This window comes from Alligator sinensis, unplaced genomic scaffold (assembly GCF_000455745.1).
Source record: "Alligator sinensis unplaced genomic scaffold, ASM45574v1 scaffold998_1, whole genome shotgun sequence".
Lineage (NCBI taxonomy): Eukaryota > Metazoa > Chordata > Crocodylia > Alligatoridae > Alligator > Alligator sinensis.
The window spans coordinates 531,766-552,241 of NW_005842630.1; the positions used below are offsets into that span (position 1 = coordinate 531,766).

A 20,476-nucleotide genomic window follows, 5' to 3' on the forward strand; every position below is an offset into this window, starting at 1 on the left:
GCCCACCTTGCCTTGATAGTAATTGTTAGTAAGAATTGCGGGAGGCTTCCCTGGTTTTACTGTCATGACCAGCAGGTTTGTGGTCAAGGCCTTATGGGCCAGTTGCGTGGCCCCATTCTGCTCCTATACTGAACTCCAAGCCTCACAGATGGCATCCATACTGATGTCCTCTCATCACTCCCGCAGCCCTTCTCTGGGTCCTCAGATCCCTCAGCCCCACTCCAGGCCTTTGGACCCTTTGGTCTCTCCACTCAGTCCCTCCCTGGGCTGCCAGACTCTTTGGTCTGTTGTCCAGCCCCTCCAGTCTCTTCCTGGACCTTCACTGGGCCTCTGGATCCTTCTGGTTCCACTCAATTCCTTTCCTTTTCTGCTAGGGTGTGGTCCCTTAGCCTTCCCCCTCCATGGGGTAACCCACAAGGCAATGGGAGCTGAGGCTTTCAGGTGTCCCACTCTCACCTTTCCCTGGGCATTTTGTGGGGGATACCTCGCCACAGGCAGCCCCACCATGCTGACCAGCAGTTTCAGGTCTTACCCAGGACCATCTTCAGGCCCTCTTGATTTAACTATCCTGGCCCCTCCTGGGCTCTCTCCTGATGTCATACACCCCTTCTGGACTGCAGGCTTCCAGCTGTAGCCCTTGCCCATCCTGGGCTAAAAGCCTCCTCCCGCTGACACTGTCTCAATCTCACCTCTGGGTCCCCTGGCCCTGGCTCTCTCAGACCCATTTCTTGAATCCTCTTCAGAGGCCTTTCATCAGCCATCTTATCCTAGGTCACATGGTGCTTTACATAAAGCAACCAAGAGTTATAGTGCCCGTCCATGTCTCCACCCCACCCGCCCCAGACTCAAGAGATGTTTGCCAATTGGGTCGGAGGATGGAGGTGGCAAAATTCAAGGACAGATCTCCTCTTTGGAGCTGATTGAGCCCAAGGAACCTGCCTGCAGCCTCTCTCCTCTAGCCCCCACCCTCCTCATATCTAGTGCTGTCTGCAGGAAGGGAGGAGGAAGAAGGGAGGGGGAATGAGCTGTGGGTTGGGGTTTGCCTGGCCTGAGCTGGGGGGAGGGGTACTTTGGCGGTGGAGGGTACGAGTGGGGGGGAATGTCTCCAATCCACACCCCGCCTCAGCTCAGGTTAGGCAAACTCCAGCCCGCAATTCACTCCCCCTCCCCTCTTCCTTCCAGCAGACAGCACAAGGGACGGGGCTGGCCTGATGCAGCAAGATTGCACAACAGATTGACCCTAGGGAACAGACTTCCCTAAGATGCTCCAAAGTGGAGTGCCTTCATTTGATCCCCCATTTGATGAGGGTTAATTTGCCATGCTATCAGCTACTTTTAAAGTGTTCTGCAGCCATGCATGTGTATTATGACATGGCTGTAAAGTGCTTTCAGAGGGTTGATCAGGCAACAAATGTTATTGTCTGTGCCCCTAATGACTCTTTGGAATTTTCTTGATTCTTTCTAAGCTTTTCATTCTACAGGTGCTAATGACCCTCTTTCATTTTAATTGGTCTTTAATAGTGTCATTGCTCCAGCTATCCTTACTTCTGCAGAGCTGCTGTCTGTCAGCTGCTCCTAGTAACATAGCTTCAAATTTCACAGTCCTGCAGGCTGTTTTTTATCTCTAGCTAAAACATTAACTCAGGTGTGGAAATATTAACTCAGGTAAACATTAACTCAAGGGTGGAACTCACTTTAAATAAGCATTGGAAGCAGTGTACAGATGCTTGAGAAGGCTTGATTTTGTTTTATGAATCTGAAAAACAAAGGTACATTTAGCTATAATGTCTTCAGGACTAATGAAACAACATATTTGGATTATTTTTGCCTAGTTTGTGGTGTTTTTATGTATAATATGTGATATAGCAAATGAATGCTCATTCTAATAATTCTTTTTGCTTCAGTCTTAAATTTAATAATACAGCTTTAGGCCCCTACATATTAGTGAAGCTTCTAGTTTCTTTTTAACTGGAGAAAATTGTCTGTTGTGTTCTATGCGATAATGCAATACACCATCTGCACCCCCCCTTTTCAAAATCCTAGATCCACCCATGCACCAGCATATTTTTGTGAAAGAACAACAGGTAAAAATAGGTAGGCAGAAGGGTGACATATGTGAGAAGAGTGCTGTCTGAAAAGGCGAAGCTGGAGGCAGAACTGATGAGGCAACCTGAACCTGTTAGAGGATATTTGGGACTACAGCCACATTTACTGCAACAATGGTGCCTGGATCACCCAACAATAATACACAAGTAAGTAATTGCATGGTTTAGGGCCTAGCTAACTTCCCTACCTAACTCTTTACCTTTGCAGCTCAGTTGCAGAGGATGTGGTTAGAGCAGCTCCCTGGACATAAGTCTGATCTCTGTTGTGTAGAGTGATTTTTGATGGAAGTGCACATTTCTGCTTTGAACACCATTCTTTCCTACCTTGTCTTTCCCTTTAGGAAATGTCTAGTTATTGTACGTTCTTATAGGTTAGCTTATTTTCCCCTAGAAAATCTCTGTTCTCTGCCTGACAGGGAACTTAATCAGACTCTCAGGTTATTTCAGGAATTGGACTCACAGGGGAAAGGAACTCAGTAGTCCAGACTGGAATGAAACAACAGTGGGCCTCAGAGTTTAATGTGCTCAACTGTCGATGACTTGGGCATGTGATGTTTGAACCATGGGGTGTCCCGATCGTACGTTAGTGGCTCTATTATGTCCTGGACCTTTATCAGATTGCAGACTTATGTCCTGAGTTGTGAGAGAGCCTGACACTAGATCTGAGGCATTGATGGTCACAACTGCTCTTGCTGGTTCAAGGCCAGCATCATGCCCTGATCACACAGAAGATAGAGCCTTGACTACATTTGCACCAGACTGGTAAGACTCTCCTTCCTGCTTGCCTTTTCTGTGGTCTAAATGCCTCGTGCTTTGTGTAACGTATGACCACCAAAAAAAGTCCCTGACCTTGCAAAGAAAGGAAGTGCAGCTTTGAAAAGAGAGGAACAGAAAGCCTGTTCAACCAATTCTTCCGCTCAGTCGCTGTCTCACTTGTTTTCTCTACAGTGTTGTTATCCAGCAGCACCTTGGCGTAATCCAGAGCAAGAGGGATAGAAGGCTCCGTGGCAGCTGGAGATGGATGACTTGGGTAAGCGAGCTGCTCTCTGATTGAAGAGCAAGGAATGGACATTTGAATCAAGGCCCTGAGCATGTTGTTTTATGCTAGCATAGGGATAGAACTAGTGCTGAGGTGGAAGGGTGGGTGTACTGGGGCAGAGCTTCTGGAGAGGGGGTTTCTGTTCCCTGTGTTATGAGGACATTGAGTGAAATTAAAAAGTGCAAGTTCAAAAGTAATAAAACAAAATGCTTTCCCTCCCCGCTGTGTTGTTAGCCTGCAGAGGGAACGGACCCAGACTTTTGGTGAGACTAAGAAATTAGGAAGATTCAAAAGAGGGAATGGACATTTCTATGGGGAACTGAATGATTTTTTTTATAGCCATGCTAAAAATTGTGAAAGAGGATAGTAAACCTTGTATTTCAGGGTTTGTGGTTATCCTGAACTACAGTGTTCCCTGTACAAGTGTATTACCTCAGGACGGACAAAGGCTATTCACTGACCTTGAGTGTGCATTTAACCTAAATCAATATAATTAATACTTGTTAATTCCAGGGACATCCTGCAGGCAGTGCACCTCTTCACCATGTTTTTCAGAATATTTTATGCCTCTGATAGCAGCCTTGAAATTGACTGGGCCCAGCCAGTTCAAGGCCACTTCTGAAGCCTTAAAATTGGTGGCTTTTGCAGATTCACCAGTTATTCAATTAAGTGGAATACAGTCACACTGTAAAGTAGACAGAGGGGCCAAAGAGTTCTGGGCATTCACATGGTTCATGCTCATAACTGATACACAGATAGATGCAGTTTGTTACAATGTAAGCACCAGGAAAAATAAATTGGCGCTGGCATTTTGTTTCATCATTAGGTAAATATGCACTTATCCCATATGCATACTAGTGGAGTAATATAGGAGCTAGGAGTTGTCCTACCCTTTCTTCTGAAGCAGCCTAAAGCTAGCTGCAGTAAGAGACAGGATACTAGACCAGGCAGCCCTTGGATCTGCTCCACTGTAGCAGTTACTATCTTCCAGAGGAGCACAGGTTAGGAAGACTGGCTTGATTGACTCAACAGCTCTGATGCTCTGCCCAGGGTACCAAAATTTCTAGTTATACTTCTGATCCTCACCCAATCCCTGCAAGGTAGGGAAATTTTAGCACTCTTTTTAATAAACAGGTTGCTCAGGCACCAGATGGTCAAAAGAGTCCTTTCTATGAAGTGGGTTATAAGGAGGTATTTAAAGGAGGAAAGTGTATTGGCTTTATGGATCCATTCAGAGGAGGCCGGTCAATCAGAAAGGACAGCAGGAAGTGGGAGAAACACGCAAATGGGCTAATGCAGTTGGCATCGCTGGTGGAGTAGAATGGGCAATGCTGATGCAGTGAGGGGAGTGGATAAAGACCGTTAAAGATGAGGCTGAGAAGCTAAAGCTTAAAAGATGATGCCAGTGGAAGAACTCAAGGGGGGAATAGTGATATATGGTTAGGCTAACTAGCCTGGGAAACAATTACCTGTGTGTGGACTGGAATAGTGTGGAGAAGCAAGTGTAGAGAACTGAGAAAGACTCGTGTTATCTTCTTATAACTATCATATGTCCTTCAGCATATCTGTACAGCATTACACTGCCTGACTATGCAGTTAGATCAAACAAGATTGTTGCAGAAACTAGGCAGGAAAGGTAAAGAGTGGCCTAGATAAACAGCATCTTTTTCAGATGTACTAGCGCAGTTTCTAGCTGTGAAGGAGCAGCTTCTCACCACCAGCCCTGGTGACCTGCTTTTTTGCTAAGGCTGAGAAGCAGGAAATCAAAAGACAAAGATCTGATAAAAGATCAGCCCATCTGAGAGGAGGAGGAAGTTGTTGGCACCTGCAGTCTAGAGCTAGGGACTGAAACCTCCAGTCTAGAGCTAGGGACTGAAACCTGTGACAGGGATTTATTCTTCAGGGTATCATTCTATGCCCCCTAAATTGACATGGTGGGCTTTAATTTATTCCGTCACTGTGTACATGTGATAACCCAAAAATCTTATGAAATGCCTCATGTGCTATTCACAGTAAATTACTGCAGGAAGCGCCACGTAACAATCCACCCAACAATCTACCTGCTGATCTCTTCTTGTTAAATTAAACCAGGGGGCACCTGTCGTTCACAGCACACTGAGATGTACCTTCATTAGTTTTTATGCATATTTTAAAAACACTTTTTTTTTGTGATATTTAAAAAAAAAATTCTTATTCTCACATCCTTATTTTTAATTTTACTATTTCTAGTTAAGTATGGGGGGGAGGGGTGTGTGTGTGTGTGTGTGTGTGTGTGTGCGCGCATGCACACATGTGCATGCATGCATGTGTGCATGCAATTTTACTGGTTGCTACTGTGCTCCTGGACGTCCAAGCAACAATGGAACATTGAGGACCCATTAAAGTCCTATGAGTTGTTTAACACCCCCAGCACACCCTGGGACACCCAGATGTCAGTATAGTGAAATAGGAGTTGATAAAAACAAAATGTTTTTTTTGCAAAATTTCTTTAATGAGGTAAGAAAAAAGTTCAGAAGAAGATTGATTCATGTCAGACTCTGCAGTTATACCTGGAGTGCTAAAACATTCATTACACACAAATATCTGCAAATTATAGACAGTCCTTGGACTATGACACAATTGGTTCCTGAAAATTGTGTCTTAAGTCGAAATGTTGTAACTCAGAACCGATTTTCCCATAGGAAACAATGTTATAAATGGGGGATTGGTTCCTGAACCAAGGCCCGATACCCTATTTTCACCAAAAATAACCCAGAATTTTGTACTCAATTAATTTTAGATGAGTAATATAGCTACAGTAACATATTTATATTGTAAATAGCAATCATATTGATTTGGAACTATTTCTTTGAGGTGACTTTGCTGGACTTTTTGAAGCCTTCTCAGGAGTCTTGGCTGCAGGATTTTCTGGAGTCTTGTCTGCTTTCTTAAAGAAAGCGTCCAAGGAAGTTTAGACAGTTGTTCTCCAGGGAGATGGGTGATGCAGTGAACTTGTTCACTGGCGTGGCATGGCATCGGATCAAGAGTTGTAAAGTCAAAAATGATGTCAGAAAGCTGAAATAGGGTGTCGATTTATAAATGTTGTAAGTGCAAAACGTAGTTACTTGAAATGTTGTAAGTCAAGGACTTCCTGTACACTGCAAATTACCTGCAGCTACCTGCAAATTGTAGTGACATCTGGTGGAAAAGGGGGCTCACTACACAAAAATCATAGTGACACCCAGGGGACAAAGGGATCACTACACACCAATCAATGAATTACCATGTAGATGTGACTAACTTATGGCTGCATCATCACTAGAGCTGTGCAAAGCTTTGGATCGCAATTTGGATTCAGAGATGATTTGGATGATTCGGAGGCCGAATCTACAAATCCAAATTGAATTGCTGGAAGCTTTAGGCTTTCCAAATCAGTTTGGAGCTTCCGAATCGATTCGGAAAAGATTTGGCAATTCGGAGATTCGGCCATAGGGTATAATGGGGAATCAATGAAATAGCTATAACTTTGTTGTCTTTTGGCTGATTCAGATGAACCTTGCAAGGACAGTAGTCTCTGCTGAGAGCATGACACGTGCCAAATTTAAAGGTGATAGGTGCAGGGGTTTCTGCTGTGACTTAACACACACACGTGACATGAGTTTTGCTTTCAGAACTTTCAGGTGCAATTTCCCAGAAACGCCTGCACCTAACACCTACTCTATGGCTGAACCTCCAAAACGGCTCCGAGCCTTCTGAAGCAATTTGGCCAAATCGAATTGGAATAACAATTTGGATCTCCATATCGAATCTCTGGCATCTGAATCGGCCAAATCCAAATCAAATAGTTCCCTATTTGCACAGGCCTAACTGTCACAAGTTTGAGCACCTCAAACCAAACTACATCAGGATATGGTCTAGTTTGTCACTATGAGAATTAGTTTAAGAGTCACAAAACTCGTGTGTGTAAAGCGTGATGCAATTAAGCCACACAAAGCAGGATCTTCATCACTTGTACACAGTCTCCTCATCACTTGTACAAGCGCAGGCCAAAAACCAGTTCCCTAGAAGGGGGGGATATTAGAGCTAAGTCATTCCTGCCCAGCGGCTTAAGAGGATTGTATGCACAGGTAAAACAGTGTGTATATATGGCTGTGTTATGTGAAATCAGTTTCTTGGAGTGCTGTGCATCATTTGGCAAGCGAACCATGCATTTTGTTCAGAAGAAGTCGCTTCCATGTTACTCCTCCAGGAGTTCTTGACTTGATACACTAAGTGAAATTCTGTGGCCCATGTTACAGCAAAGTGTTTGATGAGATGGTCTCACTGTTCACTTCTGGCCAATCTTTTACTGTTCTCAGTTTCCTAAAGGAAACATTTGCAGATGCCAAGCTGGTTGGGCCTGCTAAGTAACATATTTGGGCATGGGGGTGGGCCTCAGAACGAACAGATTATCCAGGAGGTATGTGTGCTAGAAGTTACCCAAGGCAGATTATGATGACCACTTCAGGATGGAAAGGAGAGGCCTGAACATGCAAATATAATGGGGAAAAAGATAGAGAGATTTTGAACATGTGGAATGAAAGAAAACATGGCTCCCAGGTCACTGGTTTGGCCAGTAGGAAGGAATGGCACCTTCATCATGTATGACTGGGATGCATATTTTCTTATTTGCCATCTGTGGGGAAGAGAGGATGGACAGAGACACCATGTTAGGAAAGCAGGACTAAGGGCACCAGGGGAGGGGGCAGAAAGAGAAGGAGGTAGCACATCTCTGCACTCCCCCAATAAGATAGAGCGGTATTAGCGGAGCTTGCAGTGGCAGAGGTCAGTGGGAAATGGTACCTTCAGTATGATTAAGTAAAACAGCTGCTCAACTAGAATAAGGAGCAGAGCTGGGTGTGTGGAGTAAGGGAGCTGGATGTATTCTCCTTTATGCTGAAGGGCTGAGAAACCCTGAGAACAGCAAGTGCAGGAACAGGCTTGGGGTAGGGGGAGTTAGATGCTAGCTGTGGAAATTGTAGGTAGGGGGGTCAGGCTATATGATTGAATTATCTCGGTTGGGTTTTTTTTATCAGATGCTTTACTAGCAGAACTAGAACAAAGCCCTAGCAACCCGAAAGAGGACAACCTTCTTCTGGCACAGTGTTCCAGTGGGCAGACAGCAGCAACAGCAGCGCCAGAGATTGGTGGTAACCTGAACCAGACACTCAGCACTTCTGGGACCCACAAGGTATTCCAATCGGTGCCTGATCACATGGGAAGGCCCCAACAGAAATCCACCTTTACATGGGAGTTCTAGTACATGGAGATTTGTCCCAGGCAAGTTTAGTGCATGTCCCCAGGAAGCTACTGTCCCCTTCTTTTTCTCTTGCATCTAACCTAGGAGAAGCAGCCCAGGGTACCACCTGGAACTGAGGGAACTTCTCAAAAGAGCAGTGAATTGTTAGTTTTCTTTAATTAGCCACATTCAGCTGTGTAGTGAGGTGGGTCTGGGAAAAGGGTGCCCTGCATGGAATGTGGTTCAATGGATTATTCTTTATTCCAGCACCAGCTCTTTGTGCTTGCAGGTACAGCTGGCATTAAGTACTCAGCACCAACAAGCAGGTCCAGAGAATGTCTACAGGTAAATGCTGTACCACAAAGGGAAAGCTTTTTGTGGTCCATCCCTAGTTTCTAATCCTTATTTTCCACCAACTCTTGCTCCCCCAACATCTCTTCATTAAAATATAAGGTTGTGGCTCTCTATAGAGCCAATTTGTATGGGACTGTCCACACTAGCCATTCAGTCACTTGTCTCTGCTGTTCCTTCTACTTATTTCTTGTTATAACCCAGCACCCAACTCTAACTCTGCCATCCCATCTTACCACTATGAAGCCACACTTCAGTCATTGCTCTGCCTGGTTATTTCTGAGAGCCTTCTTCAAAATCCACTCCTCTAGGTTTCTCCCCAGATGCATTCCTACCTGCTCTGCCATCCACTTCCAAGCCCCAGATGTAAATCAGAACTAGCAGCAGAGTTGATTGTTCAACCTAGAAGTACATGTCAAGGAAGAAGGGTGTGTGGGCATAGATTTTCTCTAGTGGGCCCTTCCCCATTCGCATTGCAGGAAGCTTTCTGTGATCCTCATAGTTAACACCTCTCCAGCAAGAACAATTAGTGTCTGTTCTGGGGTCATACAGTGACTGAACCTGTGAATATAGGGACCCTTAAGAGATGTCCTTTGCACTTTGGTCCTTTCCTAGCACACAGGGTGGACCCCATGCCACCAACAGATATCCTGATGCTCTTGGGGTTTGATGGCAGAGAGGAGAGTCTTATAGCTGGGCTAAGGGGATTTTTGGTGGGGCTGAAGACATGCCATTCCTCTTTGATGTGAATTTCTCTCTTCCTCCTGCAGTGAAGTTCCAACTCCACAGCCACTGATTTCTTCACCTCCTCCCACAGCAGCTGCTCAACAGCTTGATGACCTCTTAGCCCACTTGGGCCAGATGCAGACCAAGGTGAGTCCTAGACACTCAATCCACAGCCATCCTTGCTTCTGAAAAAAAATGGAGGTGCCTCTTTGCAAATCTTAGGCTGTAGTGCAAGGTTTGGCTCTTCTCAGGCAATGTACCTTGGGTGGCCACCTCATTGCCCCTGCTGTACGTCAGGGGTTGTAGGGCTAGAGACAAGATGCTGTACATAGTGGTCCAGTGCTCTGAGGTGGTTCAGAGAATCCTCATTCTAGATTTTTGGCCAGAGTGCCTTGCTCATATGCTGATTTTTAGAACAGAAATACATTTCCTTTCAGGTCTGATAGAGGAACCCCCCGCAAAGATTACTGTCTGTCTGTCTCCGTGGCTTAGAGCAGGGATGTTAAGTTCATTTGGCTCATGGGATGGACCCAGCTTGCAGGGCTTTGTGCAGGCTGAGTGAACCAACTTCAGCAGCAAGGTGAGCAATGGCTGCATTAACCTCTTGGGTGCTGGCAGCCCTGGGGGTTAACACCAGCACAGCTTGCCCCACTGCCACAGAATTGGACCCCCAATGGGGATCTCAACCCAGAAATTTGGAGGTGGTGTGAGCAAGAGTGGCATTAACCCCCATGGCAGCCAGCACCCAGTGAATTAATGCCACTTCTACTTGCCCTGACACTGCAGACTTGCATTCCCAATGGGGACACCAAAAGAGAAATCCAGTGTTAGGGTGAGTGACAGCAGTGTTAACCCTCCTGGATGCTGGTTTTACCAATACAGCAGCTCTGACAGCTGCAGGGATTAATACCATCACTGCATGAGCCACCACCAAAGTTCCAGCCCCATGGACTGGATCTGGAGGGAAGTCTTCCAGACTGCAAGAAGCCCTAAGTACTGGAGGATCCACCTCTGCAGGGTGGTGCGGCTTGCAGGTTGTATATTTGATACCTGTGGCTCAGAGCATGGACTGCATTCTGGGCTCATCTAGGTGTCTGTCACCTAATCAGTTCCCTGCCTGTTCCCTGCCTAATTACAGGATTTGGGGCTTTAGTCATGCCTTATTCTCTTCTGTTCTCTGCCTTTACCACTCAGTTTATTATCCTAAGGACTGTACTGGAATTAGATTGACCACATCAGTAATTTAGCTAAAATTCCTTTATCCAATTCAAAGGCCATTAGCAGTAATACAGTGTTGTTTTAAATGCTATAGCAAATACCGGCTATATATTAGATGGCAATGCTACATCATATTAATATACATACCCACACAATAGTTACATTTTCATTCATTTGATCAGAATATTTACAATTGGGATAGCAAATACGACATTCTAACAGTCTCCAGCAGATCCAGCTGGCATTAACAAAGTCTCTCTTGCTCTGTTTTAATCTCCTTAAAACAATGTAATGAAAAGTCTATTTTGAGGTGCATGCCTACATACCCCATCTTATTTTGCCCCAAATCTAACATTTTTTCTACCTAATTGATTTACCTTTTTGTTGTTATTTTTGATGGGGTCTCCAGACTTAACCGGAGCTAAGCAAGTTGTCATACCACCTTTCTTTCTCTGGTCTATCACATTTCTCCTACATTAGCATATTAGTTCTTTCTTTTCCTTCGCTTAAGCTATCACTTTCTGGAAGTTTGGTCCATGCTTTTGTATCAAACATTATCAAACATACCATGACCTATTACATGCACCATATTACATTTTCTTAACATATTATAACATGATTCCTGCAGATTGAAATGCTTTTGTTTACCTAAAAAAAAATAAATCACTGGACTTAATACAAGGGTGTATGGGCAAAATGTACTGGTCTGTGATATACAGGTGATCTGACTAGATAATCTAATGGTCCCTCTATAAACTCTATGGAACCTCCTAGGAGAGAGTAGGACATCCTGTTGATGATGCCCCATCTCCTACAACATGGGGGTCAAATTCACATAGTACTCTTTGTGGGCTGGATGCAGCCTGGGCACAGGATTGGCTACTATGTCCAGTGCCACTATGGCAGGTCTGGCAGCAGGGGCAGGTCTGGAGGTGGTGAGGGATCTGAAGGCAGCAGCAGCTGTAGTGGCGAGGGATCCTGGGAGAGGGTCTGAGTTCATAGTGATAGTCCAGAGGTGGCAGCAAGTCAAACAAGCCACCAGTGACCAGGCTAAAGTGCCCTGAATTATGCTAGCAGGCCATGCTCCCCAACCTAGGGTGACCCAGAAGAGCCAGATAGATGCTTCACAGGTTGGATCCAGCTGTGGGCCATATCTCTTACACTTTTCCTGGAGAATCAACATCCTAGGAGAGGCGAATGGGGCGAGAAGAAAAAGAGGCAGGGTGAGAGAGTGATACCTACAGTCCCATTTCTCCCTTTCTTGGAGTTCTTGGCAGGGACGGAACATGTTGGGGGGCCACCATCAGTGGAACCAAGCCACAGCAGCACATTGGACAGCATGTTGGGGGACCTAACACAAGAGCTCCAGGACCTGGGCATCAATGCTGTATCTAAAGGCGAGTGCGCTTCCTGCCACAAGGTCATTGCTGGAAAGGTGAGATGCATGGGGTGGAGTGGCCATCCTGCAACCATCTGTAGGTGTGCTAAGGCAAACCCTGGTTTCACCAGAGATGGCTCCTTACTTCTAATCCTGGTACTGCAGAGCTGAGAAATTTGTTGTGTTAGGCAGAGGGTTTCTCCTGTGCCCTGCTGTAACATCGGTGGTTCCAGGCTGATGCTACCAAGGTCCCCATCCCAGTTTGCCGCCAGGCTCCAACCTCCTCACCCTCATTTCTGGTCTCTCTGGGTCTGGTCCTCTCATGGTTATCTTTCCTGCTATGACTTGATGTTATAGGTTCATAGAGAGGCTTCCCCAGGAGGCATAAGGTTTGGGGTGGATTCCTGTCCAAACTCAGGCCCTTCTCGGCCTTAGCTCACTTTTACTCTGGCTGCGTCCTATGGCCCAGTGTCTACTGCACCAGGACTCTAGGTTCTTGGACCCCAGCTACAGCTCAGCCTTCTGCAGACTCTGGCCCATTCAGCCCCCAGGTATGCCCCCTTTGCAGGCACGGGGTTTATATTCCTCCTTGGTCTTATGGACAGATACCCAGTCTTCTGACATGCCACAACCCTCCCTGTGGTAAACTATTTGGGCTGCTGCCCACACACAACATCCCAGGGCTCTAGTCCCTTCAGAGTGTTGTAAATTGAATGCCTCTGCTGCACCCCAGTGGCCTCTAGTCTACCCCTTACAGCAACCCAATTTTCCAGTGCAAACATAAATCAAAGTATGAGCATTCACTCTCAAACACTTAGCTTGCCAAGCACAAGCTCCCCTGTTGGGGTTAACTCTCACCCCAGTTAACACAAATGCAAAGGGTACAAAGTACTTATCTCATGTTGCTAGCTATATAGGGTCTCTTCCACCCACCTGTAGCACGTAGTCTTTATCCAGACTGGCTCACCCCTAGAACTCTACCTCCAGCAGCACCTACAACCAGACTGCCTCTTCTAGGCTAAGCCCTGGGCTTTTGAGCCTCTCCCTGGGTCATCTGACCATTTACTTCTGCCCCAGGCCTGCCAATTACTGCCTACACCTGTGGTGGGTAGCCATCTTATTTAAATCCTTTTCACTATTGAGTCTGTTCAAAGGGGGTTGTGCTGGTTCCCCTTTCTCAGTAATGGGACAGGATCTCTTCCCCCAGATTCTTTTCCTATAAACTACTGTTGCAGCTCAGCTCAGGGGAGATCTATTACTTGTTTTAGTCACAACTTTGTATGCCTAGACTATTAGGTACACTGGGCATAGAGGGGCACCTTAGTGGCAGAAATTCCTCTGACAAAATCTTCCTTGTCTTTGTCCCCATATAGATAATCACTGCTCTGGGAAAGTCCTGGCACCCTGAGCATTTCACCTGCACACACTGTGGAAAGGAGATTGGCTCCCAACCCTTCTATGAGCGGGGTGGCCTTGCATATTGTGAAAAAGACTACCACCAGCTCTTCTCCCCACGATGTGCCTATTGTGCAGCCCCCATCCTGGAGGTAAGTAGAGCTGACCCTCCCCTCCTCTGAGTCTGAGTGCATGCCTGTTTAACAGAGCTATTGCTGTCATACCTGTGCTAGCAGAGAGATATGCTACCAGGGCCCTTCAGTGGATGTGCAGTACATACCTGCACAGTTAGATCACTGCCTCAAATGACATTAGCTAGCTCTGCAGCAGTCTGCTTCTGTCAGCAGAATTGCCCCCACACCAGGAGGTCTTGCTGTGTAGCTAAGTTAGCTGGAGTTTGTGATTTTATTTATTTATTTATTTATTTTTTTACTCTGAGGAGGAGAACTTGCAAGATTGCTTGTTCTCTCTGTCCTTTACCTCTTCCTCCCCTTTCCCTCCCCTGCTAGTTCATTGTCTCTTAAGGTTCTCTACAACCATCTGACTCTTTCTTTTCAGAAAGTCCTGACAGCCATGGACCTGACCTGGCACCCAGAGCACTTCTTCTGTACACACTGTGGGAAGGTGTTCGGTGAAGACGGTGTGTCCCTGGGAGATTTCCCTTGTTTTCCTGCCAAACGCTGCTCCCCGTTACATGCCCACAGGAAAACTGGGATTTCCACAAAGATCTATGCCTCTGTTGTGACCCACAGCACTGCTGATGTTCCAGTCTTAAGGCTAGGCACCAAATATCTTCTGATGCTGTTCCATCCTGACCCATAGCACCCTGCTCTTTCTGACCTGGGATCCCAACATGAAACACTGATGCTCCTTGATACTGATCTGCAGGCCCTGTTGCTGTTCCAGTCTTGCACCTCCTCTCTTATCACTTCAGCCATGCCCTTCACCTGTGACTCATAGCCTCCTGCCATCCCAACTCTGGGCTCCTCCCACAGCTCTGCCAATTTTCCCATAGTTCCTCCTCCTGCTGTTACATTCTTGAGTTGTAATTTTTAGGAGGGGCACCAATTGGGGGCAGCTTTGGAAACAAGAGCCCATTTCACTGGGTGGCATCACTGCTATCCCTGCAAGGGGTAGACTGGTGGGTGCCTTGCACCTGAACTGGCTTTTAGCCAGTGCTCTCACTGCTACTATTAGGGTGGAGCTCTGATCATAGCATAGCCTGGAGGAACTGTGGGTAGTGGTTCAAGCACAGGAAACCTGAACTCTATGCCCAGCTTTGCTCTTGATGAGGGGAGTGACTGTGGGTAAGTCGCTCCACCTACTATGGGCCAGTTTCCACATCTATGAACAGTGTCAGTAAAACTGATTTCCTGTAAAAGAGGACAGTAATGGATAATGGATAGAACGTGCTATACAGTGCTGGGTTACACTATTATTTCTGGCATGTAACTTTTTTCACATGCTACAGGCACCTTAGTGATAATCTGTTCACTGCTACTACATGCCCACAGAAGCAGAAATTTGCTATCCATACATTTCACCTTTCATTCTGCTTTTAGATCCCATCCCTATCCCTGGAGAGCAACTCTATGCATGTATGTGTTTTAATTGCTTGGTAGTTGGGCTGCTTGTGAGAAGGGCTCATTGATTTCCCCTGTGGGCTGAGAGCATAAACATTCCCGTCCCTACCATGAGACTCATTTTCTAAGCAGGTGCCTAGAATCTGTCATCATTAGCCATACTCAGGTAATTGGTACCTGAGAGAGTCATTGCTGAGGGACTTGCTCATGTTCCCATGCTGCTAATTACAGCCATACAACAAAATAAGGTCCCAACTCATGTTAGGGTGGGGTTGATTTTTTCTTTGTCATTTTGTAGTGCCTCCAGGCATCCTTTTGCCCTGAGGTGGGACCTCTCCAGAGACCCATTTCCCCCATTCTCCCACCCCACATACATCTTTGAGACTTCTCCTTAGCACTAGCTAACTTTGAAGAGGTGAAACAACAAGAAGTGGTTTGGTCAATGAAAAGTCTCTGCACAGTTTAGTCTCCATCCTAACATGCCTTGAGGCAAATAGTTTGGAAGATGCGTCCAGCTCTGTACCATCCTAGCTCTGCCTATAGATGTGACAACAGAGCAAAAAGCTCTACCTGCAAACATCTCCTGTAGGATGTCCCCTGTTATCACAAGTCTTTCCAACTCTATTCTTTGGCCAGTAGCTTAGGTATGAGCTCCTGCTTTTCTGTCTGACTTGTTTTGGGCTTCTACCTCCTGCCTTTATTGTTAGAGACACCAGTTGAGCTCAGAACCCTAGTGTACTGGGCATTGCACAAACAGTGCAAGATTCTCCTGGGTCCAAACAGCTGGCAGTGCAAATAGACAAGAATGAGGGTGGGAGAATTGAAAAACATGAAGCCCCAGGTGTGAAGGAACAGGAGGAGTCTGGCACAGCTGTGACTAGATCACTCAAGTCCCAGGCCAATGACTTAACCACAACCACAGCGTTTCTGAGACAAAAAATTAATAATAAAAACATTCATAATGCTACTTTGCCATAAAATAAAATCGCTCTGGACTAGAGATTCCTGTATATTTGCACAGAGGAAACAGGACTGATAGAAAAGGAAAGTAGGAGTGTGACCGAGAGAAATTCACATCTTAGAGTATCCCAGTGCAAACAGTTCATGATGATTCATGACCTTGGTCATGATTCTTTGCCCTACCATTTTCTGCAGGTTTCCATGAGAAGAACGGGAAGCCATACTGCCGGAAGGATTTTCTGGCCATGTTCTCCCCTAAGTGCAAAGGCTGTGACCGACCTGTGATGGATAACTACCTATCAGCCCTCCATGGTGTCTGGCACCCTGAGTGCTTTGTGTGTGGGGTGAGTGTACAGCTAGTTGTGTCAGGGATGGACATCTGCTCTCTCCACTGCAAAAAAGGGATGCAGACTTCTTATGCATGGGGTTATCTAATAGCTGTGATTTTAGCTCCCATGTGGAAGCTGGTTCGATAAAACACCAGGACAGAAGGAGCAAACCTTGTATGACACCTGGTAAAGCAACAGGCCTTCTATGGTTCCCAGTGAATTAAATGACTTGGTTATGGATAAGGCCTCTCAGATAGTGGCCTATCCTGCCACTAAAGTGCATCCCAGGCCACTTGTCTAGCCTAAACTTTCTCCATTAAAACACCCCTAGCGTGCCCTTAGGGCAGTTGTCCAACCCACACCTAGAGGTACCCCCAAGCTGCAAATTTCATTGATGAACTTCCTTCCTATCCCACTCCTCCTGCAGTGGGTTTAGTACTCACTAGAACTAAGCAAGATAGAAGCATAGGAGGTTCATCAAAAATCCCTCTGCATTACACTTTCTACCATTAATGCTCATAATGACAGTAAAGAATAGGAGAATTCCATTTGTGTTGCTTGTCTCTCTCCAGTGGAGCCTTTCTATGAATCTGTCTACCCCAAGGGTGGGCAGTTATTTCAACTGGAGGGCCACTTACTGAGTTTTGGCAAACTGTCAAAGGCCACATGGGTAGCCCCACCCCTTGACAGGTGCCCTGCCTCCTGGTCACCATCTTGTGACTTTGAGTCCAGCCCCCTAAACCCCTGACCTTTGCCACCAGAAGTCCCTCTCCTTGCCCCCAGAAGTACTCCTTTCAGCAAGGGGTTTTGCCATTTCAGAACCAGAAGAATACCAAATTATATTCTAAAAATTGAACATCTACAACATTCATTAATTTGATTTCAAAAAATATTTTTGTCCTGATTTATGCGTGTTTGTGTGGTGTACATAGAGGTGATTGCAAAATAGTTTAAAATGAAGTCTTACTCTTGTATGTTGTTGGGAGGTGGGTGGCATGGAGGGGGGGGGTATAGGTTTGTGGGGGCCTGTGGGTGTGTGTATGTGGGGTGTGGAGGAGGATATGTGGGGTTTGTGGGAGAGTGGATAGATGTGGGCGTTGTGGGGTAAAGGGAGCATGGGTGTGAATATGGGGTGGAAGGGTGTGAGTGGATATGGGGTTTGTGGAGGAGGGTGGCTGAAGTGTGTGAGGGGGTGTGGGGGTCTGCATGTATGGCAATACTAGGGGAGGTGTGGGTGCATGTGTATGGTGGGGAGTACAGGGCCTATGCTGGTGTCCTGGGGCCAGCTGTCACTGCGCTCCTGTGCACCCACCCTGGGCCCTGCTGGCCCTGGTTCTGGGCCCTGCGCTCCCACCCAGCTGTCACTGCGCTTCTGTGTGCCAACCCTGGGCCCCACTGGCCCTGACCTCTGGACACTGTCGTGGGCCCCATGCTCTCACCCAGTTGTCACTGCTAGGGCTATGTGAAGCTTCAGTCCCTGATTCGATTTGGTGGAGATCTGGCCTGATTCAGTGGCCGAATCGCCAAATCCAAATTGAATCAGAGGACCCTTTAATCTCTCTGAATTGAATCGGAACCCTCTGAATCAATTCGGAGAGATTTGGAAAGATTCGGCGATTTGGACATAGACACAGCTTTAAATGTTTTTTCTACATACTGCATTGCTGGGGCTCATGGAGTGTCCCACAGAAGTGCGGGGGACTCTCCAGTGCACTCAGCAGCAGACCTGGAAGTGGACCAGAAGCAGTTCCAGGTCCACTGGGGAGCATGTGCCCTCCCCCCCGGCTCAACAACTGGTGCCTCCTGGGTCTGGGGGGAGCACCCGGGGTCCCCCTGCAACCGATCATCCACTTCCGGGTTTGCTGCCAAGCATGTGGAGGACCCCCCCACACACACTCCTGTGGGATGCTTCATCTGCCCCAGCATTACAGCATTTGCAAGTTGTGCTGGTACTTTGAGGTATGTAGAAAAAACTTTGAAAGCTGTGTATATGTCTGAATTGCTGATTCTCCAAATCAGCATCGAATCTTCAAGTTCAGATTTGGCAAAATCGAATCAGGGACAGTGATCTGAATCAATGAATCAAATCATTGTCCCTGATTCGGGCTGAATCTGAATCAAATAGGGCCCACTTTGCACACCCCTATGCACACACCTTCCTGTGCGCCTGCTCACTTCCACTTGTCCACCGCCTGCTGCCACATCATTGCTTTCCTGCCTGCCATGGTGGTGGCACTCCAGCACCATGTGATTCCCAGCTGCATGGCTGTGACCATGGGAGTCAGCAGGAGCTGGCCTGGCCCAGCCCTGAAGACTGGGGCAATCGCTCATGGCCCTCCCTCACCTCCCTCCTCCCCCCACACCCCCTTATCTGAATTTCCCTTTCTGGCAGAGGGAGGAGGGAGCAGCCCCAGGGGCCCAGGCCAGAAGCCTCTGATTGGCAGAGGCTTCTGGTTGGGGACTGGGGGTGTGTGGCCTGGCAGGCCTTGCTGCTGCAGCTGCTTGGTCCTACTGCTGGCTCCCCCGGGTCCTACTGCTCCTGGCTCCTGTCATCTTTGACAGGCAGCCAGGGGCAGATAAATATTAATTTTCTAAATTTTTTAGGCACCCCGCAGGCCAGAGAGAATGGCCTGGTGTGCTGTATCTGGCCCGCAGGCCATATTTTGCCTGCCTCTGGTCTACCCACTTCTTTTGGGCTTTCTGTGTGCAAAGCAGCAAGGATGTGTATGGGTGGGGGTGGCTGTCACTGTTCAGGGTAGTTGAAAGTGAGCCTCCAACTTGCCTCTAAGCAAAGAAGCATAGACAAGCCTTCAGTATCCTTAGCCTCTCATTCTCTTTCCCCTCTCCCAGGACTGTTTGAGTAATTTTACCTCGGGCTCCTTCTTTGAGTTAGATGGCCGCCCATACTGTGAGCTTCACTTCCACCAGCGGCAAGGGACGGTGTGCCATGGCTGTGGACGGCCTATTACTGGGCGTTGCATCAGTGCCATGGGGCACAAGTTCCACCCTGAGCACTTCATCTGTGCCTACTGCCTGATGCAGCTGAAGAAGGGCACCTTCCGGGAGCATGGAGAGAAAACCTACTGTCAAGCCTGCTACAGCAAGCTCTTCTTGTGACTCCAGCGCAGGCACCTTGAAGGCTGCAGGGCTCACATGCATGAAATGCTTTCCCACTCCTCTCTAGCAACCTCAGACAGGAGCTGGAAGACAGGGAGCGGGACTACTGTAAGAACATCAGTCTGGAGACCAGAATCAAAACTGAGAAACCATCTCCAATGGGCTCAATCCTCAAGTTGTTTAAATCAGCAGAGGTCCATTGAATTCCTTGTCAGTTTACACCAGCTGAAGACCTGGCCCTGTACTGTTGAGGGGAGGGTGGTCCCATTATTCCCCTCCCAGGGAACTTCCATAGTTCACTGCAATCTTTTTCCTTCCTACCCCCTTGCCTGCTTGCTTCCCACCTCTTCACTCTCTGCTCTGCTGCTTTTATCTCCACTCCTTGACTTCAGCTGCTCCATTTTCCCCATGTTCATCTGGCCTTCCTGTTGTCAGGCACATACAAACGTAATTTGGATGAGTCTATTGGATGAGTATACTGTAACTGGATGAGTATATTGTACTGAAATAAACTTCCTAGGATTGTCTCTGTTTGACTTGCCTCTCTTTTCAAAGGGATAAGTTGAAAATGGTTCTGGAGATACACCCAGGCACATGGAGTGGGCTCTGGTGGTTAGGACCTAGATGCCTTGTTCCAGGAAGGGGGAGGGAGGGGACCTCCCTCAGACCAACCATGACCTTTCCATTTGATAATAGGCAAATTTAATGACACTCAGTGATAACAGAAAAGAAACAATACAAACAATCAAGCAATTCTATAGCTACCAATTCTAGGGCTGTCATCAGAGTCCAGGAACATCTGACCAGGATGCAGGCTTCAGTCTAAGGCTCTCTCTTAGGTGTCAGATGTCAACGTGTTAGCAGCCTGGAGGTGGGATGCTGAGTTCCACATGCCATCTCCAGTGGGGTGGATGAGACAGGCTGGTGGTGTGCCCTCTGTCCATGGTGGCATTGGGGACCCCTCCCAGGGGACAGGGACTCTCTCAGGGAGGAGGAGGACCCAGGCAGAGGAGGGCGA

General features: G+C 47.1%; 1 protein-coding gene across 2 annotated transcripts; it reads left to right on the forward strand.

Annotated features, from left to right (window-relative positions):
• Window positions 1-1,707: 1,707 nt before the first annotated feature.
• Window positions 1,708-19,985, forward strand: LPXN (leupaxin). Of its 2 annotated transcripts, XM_025215232.1 has the most exons (11): window positions 1,708-1,769; window positions 2,044-2,252; window positions 3,054-3,135; window positions 8,199-8,353; window positions 8,691-8,746; window positions 9,523-9,625; window positions 11,964-12,131; window positions 13,448-13,621; window positions 14,028-14,109; window positions 16,208-16,356; window positions 19,192-19,985. In XM_025215232.1, exons 3-11 carry the CDS (start codon window positions 3,123-3,125, stop codon window positions 19,456-19,458), a joined length of 1,167 nt encoding a protein of 388 aa, XP_025071017.1. In that variant the 5' UTR covers window positions 1,708-1,769; window positions 2,044-2,252; window positions 3,054-3,122; the 3' UTR covers window positions 19,459-19,985. The 2 variants fall into 2 exon arrangements, with proteins under 2 accessions (XP_025071017.1, XP_006033471.1); XM_006033409.3 differs by lacking the exons at window positions 1,708-1,769; window positions 2,044-2,252 and having other exon boundaries at window positions 2,996-3,135.
• Window positions 19,986-20,476: the final 491 nt, after the last annotated feature.